We start from the raw sequence: 17,072 nt of genomic DNA on the forward strand, positions 1-17,072 counted from the left end.
TCATAAAGACGATGGGCATTTCTAAAGGAACGGAGCTGAGGAGTCTGGTGAGAAATGGCGAGAGATCTGGCAGCAGAAAAGCAGAGGAGCGGTGGTGTTGGAGGGAGAGAGTATTTGAGTGGGCGGCATTCAAACACTGTCTCAATAAATGTTCCAGGGCATTTACTAAATCAGGCTACAGCAGTGAAGCTACATGACATTCAGCTGTTATAAGCTAGAATGGACATTCAATGCAGCAAAAAACAGCATAAACTGCGAAAATCCGAAATGTAGTCTCAGGGTCGTGTCATATTACTGAAGCAGGTGAATCATCGCCTCTTTTTGGGAAGATAGAAACACCTGTTTCATCTATGATGTGATGAAAAGGGTGAATATGGAAGTTAACAACAACATTATTAATTGAATTGAACCTTGTGCAAAAAACACATACATACATATAATACAACAAAATGAAATAATTCAATATTATAATGCTTCCCAGCTGGCTGCTGTTTTAGAATATGAATACATTGGCAGCTGCTGTCGTAATTATTACAAATGTTAAGTCATTCTTTTTCAAATTTGGTGACTTTTTAGATAAAGAAAAGTATTAACTGTCCCTCTATAGATTGAGAACATTCACTACTTCTTAAGATATATGAACACTCAACTATAAGGCTGAAAATAAGGTTGTTGGTTTTAGCAGCTCATGAAAGCTGATGAGTTTGAGAGGCGTGATTTGACAAGACTGTGACAATATGTTAGATGTGACCGGACACATCTATGAGGCCTTACAGAAGGTAAGGTGGCGTATTAGTAATGACAACTGAGCAGAGTAGTCATTTTCATGCATGTTCTGCTGCTACTAATTCCTCTGGGGACCTTCTGTAATCCTCTCATGGACACCTGGAGAACGGCTGATGTTTTACTGGTGACATATTTTTGTGTGTCAAACACCACTATCTCATACGTATGAATGAATATGCGCTGCCAGATCCTTTAAAGCACATAGACACATTTGGGATCTTTGGTCCCAATTTTTTAATGGTTGCTTTATTTTAGTCAGTTAGTGATATCATTATGAAATGCAGTGATTTCTTTATATCTCTTAGAGTTGTAATGCAATAAGGCAATAATTAGCCTCATGTAACCTTAAATGAAACATATTCAAATCACTTCTTTGCAGTACGCTTGAAAGATTGGGATTTCAGGAAAATGAGAGCACTGGTGTTGGAAAGGTATTCTGTATCTTGAATTAGGTTATTGGAAACACTATCAGGAGAGAAAGTGTCAAAGTGATAGATCAAAGTGACACTGTCTCACACAATCTTCTATAAAAGCTGGTAGAGAATTAAAGAAATGCTGAGAATGACTTGCACGAGCCAACAGAATGAGGTCACTTTCTCTTTCTTGATTTTCATGTTGTCCGACAGACTTATGCACGCACACACGCACAAACACATACACACACACACAAGCACACTCACCCCAGCAGCAGCTCAGGAGAGCGGTACCACCTTGTAGCCACATACTCAGTGTAATTGGCATCTGTTCCTTCAGACAGGTTACGAGCGAAACCTGAGCCAGAGAAATATGGAGATGAATACATCTCATAGATACTGACACTATGTTTTAGACATGCAGCACTGTGTGAAACATATAAATGGCTAATTAGTAAGAGTAAAGTGTAATCAACACTCTTGGACGGCGACAGTAACAACATGGCCATCATCCCATGTGACCAGACTCTAATTAGTTATGTCACTCCAGGAGGGCGGAGACCGTGGTGCGGCTGTACAAAAGTCCAATTTAAGCATGAAACATCACAATAAGCAGAATGCCAGCTCTAACAGTGAATAACAAACAATTCTCACCCCAGCTGAGTCAGTAGGATTGCATTAGATAAAAGTATGCAAAGCTGACCGACTGTGATTTTGAAAATAGGCACAGAAATTCACCTGGGAAACTCGAATATTACAAAGCAATGCTCTAACTATACGGTTAGTATTTTACAGGGGAAACAAAAGCCTAACCTTCACTGGACTTTCTTTAGATATTACTATGGCAGTTTGATTGTGCAAAAAACCACCTCAGTACGTTTGACACAGCCAGTTGGCTGCTTTCCAGTGGCAGAATTGATTTTTTTACTACTTGCAAGGGGACAAATTAATGGTGGGATATTTCACAGAGACGTGAGGCCAAAGAAAACAAACTGCCAAGGTTAAAAACAAAGATATAACTTTAAAAAATCGCAGATAATGTGAAAGCATCATAATGAACCTTCATGTACAGCAGGATGTCTAATCCTGCTGTACATGAAGGTAATAGCTGATTCCCTCTGTTGAACCAATGCAATTAGATATATTTGACAAGTAAACGTGTAAAACACTGCACTGGTTTTACTGCAGTGCCCATGTAAATCTCAATAGCTCGAGGTGATAATATGGCAGCTGTAAGGAGAAGATCAACGACTCACCAAAGTCACAGAGTTTGAGAACATCCTCGGAGCTAATGAGGAGGTTCTCCGGCTTGATATCTGTATTAGAGACGTAGAAAAACAGCTTTTAGCAACATGTTTCAGTGATATAATTGCAATTGTAACACAATCCCAATATAAGCCAATTACCCTGTATTTAAAGTGAGCTAAAACAACCTGTGTTACTTAAGATGATTGCGATTTTCAGTCTAAACACCAGGTGACACTAACGTTGAGACATTGATGTAGAAATAAAAATGCACTCCTCACCTCTGTGGACTATATCATTGGTGTGACACCAGTTGATGGCTTTGATGAGCTGGTAGATGTAGCTGCGGACTTTATCAGGCGGTGCACCGTTGGGCAGCTCCTCTAAAAGCTCCAGCATGTTCTGCAAACCAGAGAAGAGAGAGGATGTGTGGCTGCAGGTTGAGTTTGCTGGAAATGTGTTATTCAAATATGAATGTTGCTGAACTTTGTCCTGGATTATTCCTACAGGGGGGATTGGACCCCCTGATCTCACTTTTCGTTTAAACCCTGATCAAAGGAATCAGAGGGGACACCATGCTAGAATTACTTACAGTATGAAAAAAAACCTGTCATGAAATAAACTCTTGGCTGGATACCCTGGCAACACAGTGGGGAATACCATTATTCACCAACAGCATAGTTCATATGTTGCCATGGTGATGCTGTTTTTATGCTTAACTGAGCAGTCTCAACATGCTGAAACTAGATGCATCAGAGTGGAGATAAGCAATGGAAGAATCAGTGAGGGCATAGCATGAAATAATAATGATAGTGTCAGGCTGACCCTCTCCACATATTCAAAGACCAGGTAGAGTTTCCCCCTCCTGCGAAAAGCCTCCTTCAGCTCCACGATGTTGTCCTGCTTCAGGGTCCGGAGCATCTTCAGCTCCCGAAGCGTCGTCTCCTTGACCTCCTCATTTTCTGTGCGGAAATTAAAAAGTCTGACTTAAATTGCTTCCTTTTTTTATCCCTCCATTTCTCCCTGCCTCGCTCCTTCACTCACCTTCGCTGTCTTTGAATTTCTTAATGGCCACCAGCTCATTGGTTTCCTGTGAAGACATCAGGATGTGAGTTGTGTTAAAACGAAAGGAAAAAAAAGCATTGAATTAACCCTCCTGTTGTGTTCGGGTCAAATCTGACCGATTTACTACTTTCATCAATCATAACTTTTTTGTTTTACATTCGATTGCATTAAGGCTTTATGATATCCTTCACAGTAGACATTTGAACATATACATTTGCTGATCACCACTTTCATTGCATTTTGGATGATTTTGTCAACTTTGTAACACCCATGGTGTTCCCGGTCACAAATGAAGAAATTGAATTAATAACCATCTGGATCAGATAACAAACAAACACACACACACACACACACACACACACACACACACACACACACACACACACACACACACACACACACACACACACACACACACACACACACACACACACACACACACACACACACACACACACACACACACACACACACACACAGAACAATTTGACACATTTCCCATTCTTATGTGCCCATCCCCCCACATGGATCACACCTGGGACACGCAACATGTTCCGTGTCTATTCTTTGTATATTTACTGCAGTTTTTCATGTATACCAGTAGTCTGATACAATATTTACAGTTTGAAAGGGTGTTAAATGAAATTTGGTGATGATTAATGGTTTTTGTGTTAATGTAATAGCAGTTAAAACAGGACCGGTCAAATTTGACCACGGACACCAAAGTAATGGGGGGGGGAACAAAGACAACAGGAGGGTTAAATAAAGGCTCAGTGATTTTCTGAGATATAATGACAGATACAAAGATACATGCAACATTAAAATAAGATGTCAGACATAGAAAGTATTTGTCGAGGGATTGGTGAAAAAGAGAAAAGCTAAAGATATTCAAATGAATTTCCTGACCTCTCTATAAAAAAAGGAAGCCCAAGTTTTTTAATTATTGTGCCACAGGGTAATCCCAACCCAAGAAACAGCACACCCTGGCATAGTTAATGTGCATCGTAGGTTTCCTTCAGCTCCTTGCTGGTAGCTTGAGTGACCTTGCTGAATTTTACAAGCTGCTGTGGATGCAGATACAGAGATTTAGCCGTATTTTGTTTCAAAGGCTGTGCTGCAGCTTCACACATCAAGTCTATTGTCCAGCTTTACTGGAAAACAATACAACTGTAGGTTCTGCTGCAGGTTTCCACATATCAGGTTGATTATTTGTGGGATTAAAAAAAAAAACATAAATTAGATGTTCTCGCAAATAGGACACTCATAGGGTAATTGCACATGTCTTCAAATCCTCTTCAGGTTTTAATAGATGTTCTACTGGCTCTGTCTATGATTGGGCAAAATACAATGAACACAGCCAGATATAAATCATGCTTTCATGATTACCCCGCAGTATTGTGTTTAAGACCATGAGAAGCTCCTGCAAAAGGGAAGTATTTCCCACAGTAAAGCAATCTATGTGAGCTACCTCTTGACACTGCAGTGAGCATTTCCGTGCCTTATTTCAGAGTACATAAAGTAACTTCATTTGGTCCCAAGTATGCTGGAGGACTAACATTAAAGGTAGGGTAGGTAAGAATGGAAAAACCAGCTGGAAAAAAAAAATCTGCCCCTTCCTTATAGAGCCCCTCCTCCAACACACACGAACGCGCACATGACCAATGAGGGCACGAGATAGGTTTGTGCACAGATGGAAGTCTGACAGGCAGGTAGGGCATCCAGTTATTTTAGCCGGGCCGGCTAAAATGATTGGTGGTGCTTTTTACAGTACTACGGCTTCCACAGATGAAATTGTTGTATGTATTTATTGTCAAAGCACTTAATTTATTCATTGCTATCGGGATGTTAAGAGCATTCCATGGAATATAACAAAAAGTGTTTCTGAAGTGAATTACCTACCCCACCTTTAAATCGCCAAATTGTCTCTGATGATTTGTTTCAGTATGCTCCAGTGAAACCCGATAAAGCTTCTCCTTCCTAACATAGAGTAGCAGTTTGGTCTGGCGATGATTTTCCTTAGAAACTGTTGAGAAATAACTATCTGGACTGAGGTAAAATTAGTCAGTGGTTATATGGTTTGCATTTTAATGAACAGTGACTATTGTAAGGCTTTAGATTAACTTTGATACATGAGAGGGGAGACTGAAGTCCTTAGATGCACACACAGACACAAGTCAAGCAGGTATTCACAGGTGAGAAAGATTATATACGTAAATATGTATTTTTTATTAAAAGATAATGCCCTTGATGGCATTTCTATAGCTTGAAACAATACATAACAGACCCTGATGTTAGACCCTGAGGAGATGTTGACAACAGCAGTCCAGAGAGAATTACAGCATCGAGCCAGTGTCCTCTGTCCTCTGATACTCTCATGTTTATCTATTGTCCTTTTGTCTAAAGAGGGTCAGAGAGACAGTCAGCCTCAGTGTCGAGAAGAGGACCACGTGGTTAGGAACAGAAAACAAAATAGCATGGGGCAAGAGCTCTTATTTACAATTAATTATAAGTAGAGCTTCAGTTTCCAGTGAAAGAAAGTACATCCGTGATTTCATTGTAATGTTCTTCTTTGTCTTCAATGATGAGGCAAAATCAGTAACACAGATTACACACACCCTGTGGCAGCACCCTGTAATGTGCTGATGATGCTTGTGGCTCTGACCTCCACTGATTTACCTTTTTTGAGCCACTGTAAAGTCAGCACATCTAAAAATAACCTCTTGCTAATTTTCTGCTGAGGACATGAACAGCCACTGATTGTCACATTCAACAAAAGAGCTATAGCTTTCACATCAGCAATGAAGGTTTATCATACAATGGCAGGATGTGTGTAATAATCAGGCTACCATAATCTGTGCCACAGAGGAGGTGATGTTAGTGCTCCTATCTTTCATATTAATACATGTCTGTTATATAGAGGTCAGCATAATTATGCTAAATGGGAAAAATACACCACACTTATATCCCATTTCTACCTTAAAGCACGTAGCAATTGGCCTGTCATCTATTTGCAGTGCTGTATTTTACTCATCTCAGCACCCCCCCATCCTGAAAACTCCATATTTTGATTGTCCTTATCTCCTTTATTTTTGCCCTTTTATTCAATTACATTTGCTTTCTGACACAGGTCCATATCTATTTACACATTTAGTTTTCTTTTATTTGTTGTCTTTATTTGCCTCCTAAATACTATTTCCATTAACTGTTCTATTATTTTCTCTCAATGTTTACTGATATTGGGATATGTACCATGCCGCTGAACTTGTGCTCTTCAACATGTAGAGTAAACTCATCTTAAACTGTGACAAAATCTTATATTAAACAAAAGCAACGTTTATTCTCATCCAGACTGATATCTTACATCAACAATCTTTTTATCGTAACCCAGTTCCTTTTATAAATATATAAAATGTCAATCAAAAGTAACTAGAGCCCAGGCACTTACTATGGTTTACCAACAGTAAAAACCACAAAAGCATTCTGCCTACAAAGATTCCAAACTTTAAAAATAGCAAAATCCCCAGGTTTTTACAAAATACTTAAAAAAAATTCAAATAGTAACTAAAACAGTTCCTGTTAACCCAACCAGTGGAAATTAATTAAAACCCCTTAAGCAATACAATACAGCAGATAACATTTAGGCACCAGGAATAACCGGCTAGCGTGTAGGTTGAGCCATTGTCACTCCCAACACACAAATTCAAGATAACACATAAGCCTCCACATACACACACCCACATACGCTAATACAACACTTCCATAAAGTGGCAGAACATTGCACAAACGCGGGCACACATTCGCTCAGCTAATTAAATGTTCCATCAAACACATGCTGTACTGTAAAGTATACATAATTTATACAGGGGCACACATTTATAATGCATTTCGTGTCTTGGTAGTACAGTTAGGCTCTTCTGAGTCACCTGCTTGGGTTTGAGCCCGCTGCCTCGCACTACCACAGACTGCTGTCGACTCCTAACAGGGTGACCCATTTACTGTAAGCATAGTCTCCATATTCAATACCTCCCTTTAAAAATCTTACTCTCCATCACACACACACACACACACACACAACACACACACACACACACACACACACACACACACACACACACACACACACACACACACACACACACACACACACACACACACACACCACACCCACACCCACACCCACACACACACACACACACACACACACACACACACACATACACACACACACACACACACACACACGCGCTCTCCCTCTGCCACACTTTTTCTCTTTTGCCCTCCTTCCAGCTGAGAAAAGTAAAAATAAACTGCTCTCTCGCAGCAAAGCTAAAAAGCTTTCATTGCCATGGTCTGATTCTCTGGCTTTATGTGTGAAAATGAATCCTCCACAACTGTTATATAAGTGGGAAACGTGTCACATGTCACTTCTTAGTAAGTTAGTGCCATAGAAAGGGTTTAACATTATCACACTTTGACAGCTGGTATCTTCATTTCTTTGGTATTGTTGGGAATCTAATATGTGGTGCAATAAAATGTAGAAAATAAAAGAGATTGAAATGAAAAAAATTATGAATTGGTGTTGTTGACCTTGGTTTATAAGTTGTTATCAAGCATTAAAACATATTGTTATTCAGAAACATTTTACACACTATGTAATTTCTTTACTGATTAAGTAGCCCTAAACTTTCATTTCTCAGTGGTTGAACACTCTCACACATTTACTGGTGCTTTTATTACAAAGAATATAAATTATAATTACTAGAGGCTCACTGCCTCTCTCTCCAAAGTTAGCAGCAAACCAAGTCATTTTTATATGTGTTCCTTTCTTGACTAGTTGATATGGGGAAACATTTTCTTACATAGGCAGCTTTACACAAAGACCTTAATCAGAGAACAGACACTTTACAGACACACACATCTTTGAAAGACAAGAGAAATGTGACAACAAATGCCCAGGTTACTTTACTTAGTCACTTTCTGTTTGCATTTAACACATCTGATCATGCAGATTGTGGTTTACCGTTTAATCTGTCTCTGCTGGGGTTGCAACTTCCTCTCTAACCCTCATGTTCTGCTAACCACCTCGTTCATGTCTCAAGAATGCATGATTGCATATTTAGAGTTCTCACTCAATGTATATAATTTATGGCTCACTTGAAATGTTCATGAAGTGTAGCGTTGAGAAAACTTGGTCAAGTGAAAGGGCCTGAAATGAACTAAACATGCCAAAATGGTGTGCGGGGACCACAGGGCAAACGCCCAGCACTCACAGTAGTCACATAATGAATCAAGCCATTTTAGTTTCATTTCCCATTCAGCTGTCACGCAATGTTAGCAGTAACTACCCAGATGTGTTTGCTTCCAAATACATCTTTGAATTCTAAACATACTTGGGTTAGCGTAGGAAACAATAATAAAAATAGCCATTTTGAATACTCTCTAAGAAACACATAAGGGTAAAAGCAGCATTAAATATTTAAAAATGTCCTTTTCCTCTCGTTGACTTCGCTGCGACTGTCACTCCTCCCACATTAGTCCTCTCTCGCTCTCGTGTGGAGTGAGGTGTTTTTCACAAATATATTATGTTCATAAATGAGAGAGAATGATACAGAATTAGACAAAAAATATGTAATGTTATGCAGTCAAAGCTGAACCTATTACTCTATCCACGCAGATTATTCTTCACTACAGAACATTTTATAATGAACGTTCCTCAAAGTGGCTTGGTTTGGAAGAGAGAAAGTATTTATTTATAAACTCTGAGAAGCCTTTACTTTGTCTAAAATAATTGTTCAAGTCTTCTCTTTCTACATCACATTGAGACAGTTGCATCATAATCACTTCAAATGGAACATTTCTGGCATTGGTTCTTTAATTTTCATTATTGTGATATATTACATCACATAACAATGTCATCATCAAAAGGAGTGTGGGAATACTTTCACCAAAATAACTTGTGAGTTTAAGGCAAAAAGGCCCTAGTTTTTTCTTTCTGTTCTTAATGACAGTACAGATACTCACTTAACTGAATAGTTTCCCCTCTCATATCTGTTCTAATCTATTTATTTTATTTTGTCAAGAACAATTTGTTTGTACGATGTGTCACACCCAATCCTACGCTGATTGTTGATGGTTAATTTGAACAGTGATGGCTTTTTTCATTCAGATTAACCTTTTCATGACTTTATTAACCAGGATGTGTTGATTGTTTATCTATCCTTGTTCCGCTTTCTTTTCACAGCTATGTAAAAAACAGCAAGAAGAAGAAGATAATACACAACAGCATTATATCGACAGTATATTTCAGCTTGTTTTCAAACTGTTAAATGAAAAAGTACTTTAACATTGGTATGCACGTTTTAGATTCAAGCTAGCAAGCAATTCGGTGTTAGCCATTAGAATTGATCATTGTTGAGGAGATTTACAAACAAATAAAATATGCTAGTGACAGTAAGGAAGGAAAGAGGTTATCTAGTTATTTGTTGCCAATTGCATTTTTCCGAGAGAATGAGTACAGACACAAAGTTGGCAATTTTTGCTTGAAAATTTACTGATTAATCCAGTCAACATATTTTATCATCTCAAAATGAACTATGACACAAAGACTTTTAGAATAATGCTAAACATAAATATTGTCATATTGTCATCTCTAAAAGTCTTACCTTATGCCTGCACTTGAGCACCACTCCATATGCTCCTGGAAAAAAGAGAAAAACAAACAAACATGTTCGTAAAAAATTGTTGAGAATTCTGGCTAAACAACAGTTAGTAGGTGAGGTGGACGCACTCTCCCACACACTCTATACACACACACACACACACACACACACACACACACACACACACACACACACACACACACACACACACACACTCACACATATGCCCATACCTTTGACAACACACACACACACACACACACACACACACACACACACACACACACACACACACACACACACACACACACACACACACACACACACTCACACATATGCCCATACCTTTGACAACACACACACACGCACACACACACACACACACACACACACACACACACACACACACACACACACACACACACACACACACACACACACACACACACACACACCTGTATTTCACTAAGAGGTCAGGTCTATGTTGGGCCTGTGTTTCAGGCATGTCAGACAGACTTGCATTGGTTGTAAGTACATTTTCCTTGCAAACTGCTTTTGTTTCCATTCAAATCACACACAAAACATAATGAGGTCCAGTCTCAGTTGTAGCTGTTTCAGTTTAAATGTTTAATTTAACCGGGGACCAAGGCGAGAAACAACTAATTGTCCTACATGTTTACACCAACAGTGATGACATAAAAGTAAAGTGCAGTTTTTCAGGAGACTACATTCTTTGTATTATGAGAAATAATTGCCTCCTTTAATTGCAGCTCTCATGTGTCATACTTTTTGATTAATGTATCCTGACAAGCACTGTTGTAGATCGCAGTTAGTGAGAATTATCTACAGAACAATAAACACTCGGTTACTCTGACTTCTCACATTAAAGTAAAGCCAGGGATACATGTCAGCCTGACTCACTGAAATAAGCTAAGATGAAATCATTCCTGCGTGGTTTAATGTGTCAAGGTTTTATACTACTACTCAATCATCATTGGCAGAAAGATTAGTTGTTTTCTCATTTATTTACCAATTACCAATTTGGTTACTCAAGCAAATTTGACGTTTTTGGTTATTCTGCAAAACACAGAAGCACACATTTACAGAAACATACAACGCAAACCATCTGGGGTTATGCTCATGACCTCTGCACTTTCATATGTTTTCCTGAGAGTGTAAAAGTTAATAAAGGTCTGGTCTCTCATCAAAGAAACTCAGAGCAGCATAGTGGTGAGTGATGACTTTGTTTCCATCCATCCATCCATCTTCTCCCGCTTATCCGTGGTCGGGTCGCGGGGGTAGCAGTTCCAGCAGAGAGCCCCAAACTTTATTTTCCCTGGCGACATCAACCAGCTCTGACTGGGGGATCCCAAGGTGCTCCCAGGCCAGCGAAGAGATATAATCCCTCCACCTGGTCCTAGGTCTACCCCTTGGTCTCTTCCCAGCTGGACGTGCCTGGAACACCTCCCTAGGGAGGCGCCCAGGTGGCATCCTAACTAGGTGCCCGAACCACCTCAACTGGCTCCTTTCGACGCGAAGGAGGAGCGGTTCAACTCCGAGTCCCTCCCGGATGACCGAACTTCTCACCTTATCCCTAAGGGAGACAACAGCCACCCTGCGGAGAAAACCCATCTCGGCCGCTTGTATCCGCGATCTCGTTCTTTTGGTCATGACCCATCCTTCATGACCATAGGTGAGGGTAGGAATGAAAATGGCCCGGTAGACAGAGAGCTTTGCCTTCTGGCTCAGCTCCCTTTTCGTCACAACGGTGGGGTAAAGCGACTGCAGTACCGCTCCCGCTGCTCCGATTCTCCGGCCCATCTCACGCTCCATTGTTCCCTCACTCGAGAACAAGACCCCGAGATACTTGAACTCCTTCACTTGGGGTAAGGACTCATTCCCTACTTGGAGTGGACAGTCCATCGGTTTCCTGCTGAGAACCATGGCCTCAGATTTGGAGGTGCTGATCCTCATCCCAGCCGCTTCACACTCGGTTGCGAACCGATCCAGTGAGTGCTGAAGGTCGCAGACCGATGAAGCCATTAGAACCACATCATCTACAAAAAGCAGTGGTGCAATCCTTAGTCCACCGAACTGCAGACCCCCTCCCCCACGACTTGAAATACGATCCATGTACATTACAAACAGGATTGGTGACAAAGCGCAGCCCTGGCGGAGGCCAACCCTCACCGGAAATGGGTCCGACTTACTGCCGAGGATCCAGACACAGCTCTCGCTTTGGGAGTACAGAGATTGGATTGCCCTCAGTAGAGACCCCCTCACCCCATACTCCCGCAGCACCTCCCACAGTAACTCCCTGGGAACCCGGTCATACGCCTTCTCCAAGTCTACAAAACACCGGTAGACCGGATAAGCGTACTCCTAGGCCCCCTCCAGGATCCTTGCGAGAGTAAAAAGCTGATCCGTCGTTCCACGACCAGGACGGAATCCGCATTGTTCCTCCTCAATCTGAGGTTCGACAATCGGCCTGACCCTCCTTTCGAGTACCTTAGAGTAAACTTTCTAAGGCTGAGTAGTGTGATGCCTCTGTAATTGGCACACACCCTCTGATCCCCCTTTTTGAAAAGGGGAACCACCACCCCGGTCTGCCACTCCTTCGGTACTGTTTCTGACTTCCACGCAACGTTGATGAGACATGTCAACCATGACAGTCCCTCAACACCCAGAGCCTTCAGCATTTCTGGGCGGATTGCATCCGCCCCCGGGGCTTTGCCACTGTGGAGTTGTTTGACGACCTCAATGACCTCCCCCCAGTTTCCACACTGATAAAATTGTCTAACAAGACAACAGCATCTGTGCATAATCAAGAGACAGTGAAGCTTCTTAGTCAAATCTGCTAAGATATAAAGCAGGGAAAAATAGAAATAAGGCCCTGGTAAATATAAGCCTGTTTCCGTCCAGGAAAATAATGGCTTGGGAAAATATTTGAGAAAATGTAGCAAACAACTTATTAATTCTGTAATTTCCCTTGTGAGGTCAGACATGGTTACATCCCACTCTATGATAAACGTCTGCAACCTTTCAGGCCACAAACTCCAATAATATCCCTCAGAATTGTGATAAAATGATCAGGACATGCCGGAGATATAACATCTGACAACTGTGATGTGCAGGTTTCAACTATACAATGCAAACTGAAACAACCCCACACCCAAATCCCCATTAAAGTGCACACTGTGGATATATGACCTCATCTGATTACCAGCCTCAGAGTTGAAGGTTAACAGCGCACATTCTCCTCACGTTCCACAAACATGCAGTCAAATCTGCTGTGTAAAAAACACCCACCTTCTCCCACAATGCCAAGGACTTCAAACTTATTCATCACATCACCGAGGGTGGGGGCTCCTCTAGCAGGTGAAATAAGCTGCTCTGGGTTTTAGCGCGGAGAATCCTGCTTTGACCGGCGGCAGAAGGGGTGAACTGTAGAGTCCATGAGAAACGACGTCTGACCACACCCCATCTTCACAAATTATTCTACGGCTCTCTTCCTCAGTCTATATCTGGCTTTTGAATGTCAGGGTTCTTTTATTTATGGATCTGATTCAAGTCGTTTCAGTTGCCTCCCTTTATTCCTTGTTGTCCTTCTCGCATTTATATCTCCACACGGTCGTACCTGCAGGACATGAAACAAAACAGAGAAGCAAGGTGTTAATAAGATATGCTGTCGAAGGGTCACTCCAAGGTCCAACTTCCCAACATGCTTTGCACCGGCAGTAGCATGCTGATGGTATTCCTGGCACAGATGGTGCCTATGTATAGGGCATGTGCATGTACAAAAAGGCAGCATTTCCTTGAGGACACATTTAAATCATGGATGACTAAAGCATGATTTCCACACAGTCATTCTCTCCCATCAGCCACACATTCTTTCTGCAGGATTCTGCGAGGGGGACAGTCTGGAGAAAATACTTTGCACAGGTCTAACTTTGAAGTTTACTGTTGGTCAATTGGACCACAACCCAGCAGACCCCCAGAGGATGAATCAAACAGGTGATCCCCCAATCCCTCAACAACTATTGGCTGGATGTCAGCTACATTTGGTATGGATAGGATGATAAGTCTTGAGGAAGTGCCTCTAGCTTGCCACAGTTTTGGCACAATTCTTGGTACAAATATACTGTAAAGGTTTTTAGAAAGATCCTAATAATTTGGTCAAACTGACGTTTCCTCTGCAGGTGAATGCTTGTGTTTTTTATAGAGATGTCTAAACAATTTAATCAATTTGCATGATATTTGGACCAGACATTCATGTTCCCGTACAATACATTTCAATTACTTCTGTGATCCTGTGGTTTATGACCAAATAGCTGGAAATATAGTTACATTAGTAACTATAGCTAGTACCACTACATGTTTTTAAAGCTCGGTTGGATGCTACAAAATCAGATGCTGTTGGTACCTGTACTTGTGGTTAAATATGTAAATTGGAATCCCTGTACATTTTGCTGTATGATGTCCTTTTGTTGTTCTGTTGTTTATGTCTTCTTGTGGAACCTACTGCTGCAGGTCTCCCTTGAAAAAGAGATCATTGATCTCAATGGGATTTTACCTGGATAAATAAAGGTTTTGAATTTAATTGAATTGACATTATAAATATAATGTAGTCACATTATATGTCCACAGTACTATACAGCTGTACAGTTTTATGCGGAACAGCAAATGATAAGATGCTAACACACTCAACTAAAATGGTTAACATGGTAACATAACACCTGCTAAGCATGAGAATGTAAGCTTTGTCATTGTTTTGAGCATGTATGCAGGTTGTAAGAGCTTCCATCTCTTTGGTTTGTATGGACCCTACCTGCAAAACTAAGGATATTCCCATCATCCTAAGGTGCCTTTAATGTTTAACCCAATGTATAATTGCATTTGAGATGTTGAACAAAATGTGTAAAATATAGGATTACTTAACATTCTCACTATTTAGATTGTTCCTTAGTGCTAATATTTAGCCGGTGCTTTACCCTTGTTTTCCAAGATAATGTTCTACATTTATACACACTCAAAGATGACGTGTTCTGGTTTAGGAAAAGAAAAAGGCTCAGAACAATTATATCCTATAAGATCTCCTCCTGTCACACGTCCAAAAACTGGCCACGATTATTAAATGCCTCTTTTGTAATGCGAATGTTGTTGGACTGGACCCATCCAAGCTTCTCGCAGTAGCAGTCCGACTTCATTTGTTTAACACTTGATATATTCAGCAGTGCAAAAACACTTTAATGTTGATTTGGCTCATGTGCCTGTGTGGGCGTTTTCTATGCAGTGTACACTCCACACAGCCTTTCCAGGGGAAGTGATAAGGTGGACGATGAGGCCATCAATGGTTGTCTTTAAGGATATGGTGCTGCCTCTGGGGAGTCATTATCTATACTGTCTGTATCACTGAATGGGCATACACCCCAAAACCCTGCAACTAGAGCAGCCTATAAGCATTAAATCCAGTAGAGGTAAATCTTCCTAAAAAAATGGGTTTAGCACACAGTCGGTTTATTGATAAGCTGCTGCTTCTCCTTGCAGCCATCAAGCAGACAGTTGGTAAATGGAAATACCGTGAAAACGTCAAGAAAGTGCAGAACATAGTCTGGACTGAAACATTCATCTCGCAAACACACGCCTGTTGATGTGTTCATGCAAAGAACATCACGGGAATTACTGAGTTTGGGATTGTGAATGTAATGGGCTTGTGCGTGCTCCCGCGTGCACGAGAGAGAATGTGTGTGCGTGCGTGTGTGTGAGGTGAGAGAGAGAGGATAGTAATGCTGCTCTCTCTGCATCGAAACTGCGTCTCTCTCCTCGCTGCGTTGCGGAGCGCACCACCATTCCGTCGCTGTCCACGCGTTTCTCTGCCTACACAGCAACCAGTGCATATATTATAAGGTAGTTCACGGACCATGTTCACGACAGTGTTGCACAACAGAACCCGCAAATAGCGTTTACCCATAAAGCCCTAATTAGACATAAATTCACGCACAAAAATCCATGGCAGCCCGTCCATCATTAAACCAATGAAGACATGTTTACCTGCAGATTTGATGGCTCGCCTATGTGAGGTGAGAAAGCTCAATCTGTGGAGCACACAGCATCATGCCCATGGAGATGATGATGTGGGAAGACGAAGAAACATCATGTGGAGCGACAGGCGGTGAGGGGGGTGAAAAAGCCCGGGCCTGTGCGTCGTGACACGATCAAATATCCTACTCACTCAATCTCCAGATGGGTACGAGACCAAATCTGCAGCCATATCGCCGATGACAGGGTATCCATGTACCGTCAACAGTTCTTCAGAGGCTCCGTGTTCATAGTCTCCGTATCAGCTGGTTATAGCAGCAAAATCGTCATTCCTCTGAGCGACGCTGCGGACAGCCAATAGGAAAGAGGACTGCTGCGCGTTCCAACAGTGGCTTCACATAGTGAGAGCTGTGATCAAATAAAACTTTGGAATGAAAATGCAATCCATCTCCTCATTTGGTAAATCTTTAAATATGCCTGATATGAATCACCCTACCCAGATTCCACACTGTCTGTGTCTGACAGTGCTGTTGCATCCCCCCTTTTGGTCAAACCATGTTGTGACACTGATTAAACATCTTCCTGCAGCACGCCCTCACTCTCTCCCACACCTCCCCTTCATTACTGCACTAATTGGTGAAATCAGTGTGAATTCACTCTCAGCAAAGACACTGGGTCAGTCTGTTTCGTAATAAGCAGGTGATATATATGTGTACATTAAATGCTGCAAAAATACCTCCTTAGCCATCTGTTCGGTTTTGTTACCTCCACACCATCCTTTTGGCTCACTGTTGTCACTGCAACAACTGTATCAACGTTATTGTGTTTAAAGCAGATTGTTTTTATCTAGCAAATTATTCTCTGA

General features: G+C 41.2%; 1 protein-coding gene across 5 annotated transcripts in view; it reads right to left on the reverse strand.

The window, feature by feature from the left end:
* Window positions 1-16,725, reverse strand: part of cdkl5 (cyclin-dependent kinase-like 5) — a 32,836-nt gene extending 16,111 nt beyond the window's left edge. For 3 of the 5 annotated variants that reach the window (XM_034221220.1, XM_034221221.1, XM_034221219.1), the window contains exons 1-8: window positions 16,220-16,725; window positions 13,478-13,805; window positions 10,172-10,206; window positions 3,489-3,534; window positions 3,270-3,406; window positions 2,726-2,846; window positions 2,456-2,515; window positions 1,467-1,557 (exon numbers count right to left, since the gene is read on the reverse strand). In XM_034221220.1, coding sequence (XP_034077111.1) covers window positions 1,467-1,557; window positions 2,456-2,515; window positions 2,726-2,846; window positions 3,270-3,406; window positions 3,489-3,534; window positions 10,172-10,206; window positions 13,478-13,514 — 527 coding nt within the window. In that variant the 5' untranslated portion in view covers window positions 13,515-13,805; window positions 16,220-16,725. The remainder of the gene's footprint in view (window positions 1-1,466; window positions 1,558-2,455; window positions 2,516-2,725; window positions 2,847-3,269; window positions 3,407-3,488; window positions 3,535-10,171; window positions 10,207-13,477; window positions 13,806-16,219) is intronic. The other 2 variants (XM_034221218.1, XM_034221217.1) reach the window with 2 other exon arrangements.
* Window positions 16,726-17,072: the final 347 nt, after the last annotated feature.

The sequence above is a fragment of the Gymnodraco acuticeps genome, unplaced genomic scaffold (assembly GCF_902827175.1).
Source record: "Gymnodraco acuticeps unplaced genomic scaffold, fGymAcu1.1, whole genome shotgun sequence".
NCBI classification, from domain to species: domain Eukaryota; kingdom Metazoa; phylum Chordata; class Actinopteri; order Perciformes; family Bathydraconidae; genus Gymnodraco; species Gymnodraco acuticeps.